Source organism: Penaeus monodon, chromosome 24 (genome assembly GCF_015228065.2).
Source record: "Penaeus monodon isolate SGIC_2016 chromosome 24, NSTDA_Pmon_1, whole genome shotgun sequence".
Classification (NCBI taxonomy): domain Eukaryota; kingdom Metazoa; phylum Arthropoda; class Malacostraca; order Decapoda; family Penaeidae; genus Penaeus; species Penaeus monodon.
In genome coordinates, this window is record NC_051409.1 from 9,792,771 (window position 1) to 9,793,136 (window position 366).

At 41.0% G+C, this 366-nt stretch overlaps 1 protein-coding gene across 1 annotated transcript in view; it reads left to right on the forward strand.

The window, feature by feature from the left end:
* Nucleotides 1–366, forward strand: part of LOC119588843 (putative glucosylceramidase 3) — a 10,073-nt gene that overhangs the window by 7,886 nt on the left and 1,821 nt on the right. Inside the window, exon 10 of the mRNA XM_037937484.1 lies at nucleotides 11–310. Coding sequence (XP_037793412.1) covers nucleotides 11–310 — 300 coding nt within the window. The remainder of the gene's footprint in view (nucleotides 1–10; nucleotides 311–366) is intronic.

Sequence of the window (366 nt, forward strand, 5' to 3'; positions counted from 1 at the left end):
CGGTATCATTCCTCCTATCCAATTTCAAAAACACTTTCTAAACCCTCTAAATCCACCGTTTCCAATTCCCTCAATCTCAAAACTTCTTTCTAAACCATTTATCCCCATCCTTTCTATTTCAAAACCTCTTTCCAATCCATTCCTTCCCCATTTACACCATTTTCAAAAACTCAATTCACGCATCTTATTTCCCTTTCAGAACATTAATCACTTCTCGACTGGCTGGGTTGACTGGAACATGGCGCTGGACATGGCGGGCGGACCGAACTGGGCTGATAATTATGTGGATTCCCCGATTATCATCAATGCTGTACGTTCGTTGTAGCTTTTCTAAATTCTAAGGGTTTATTGTTGTGAACTGAGGTG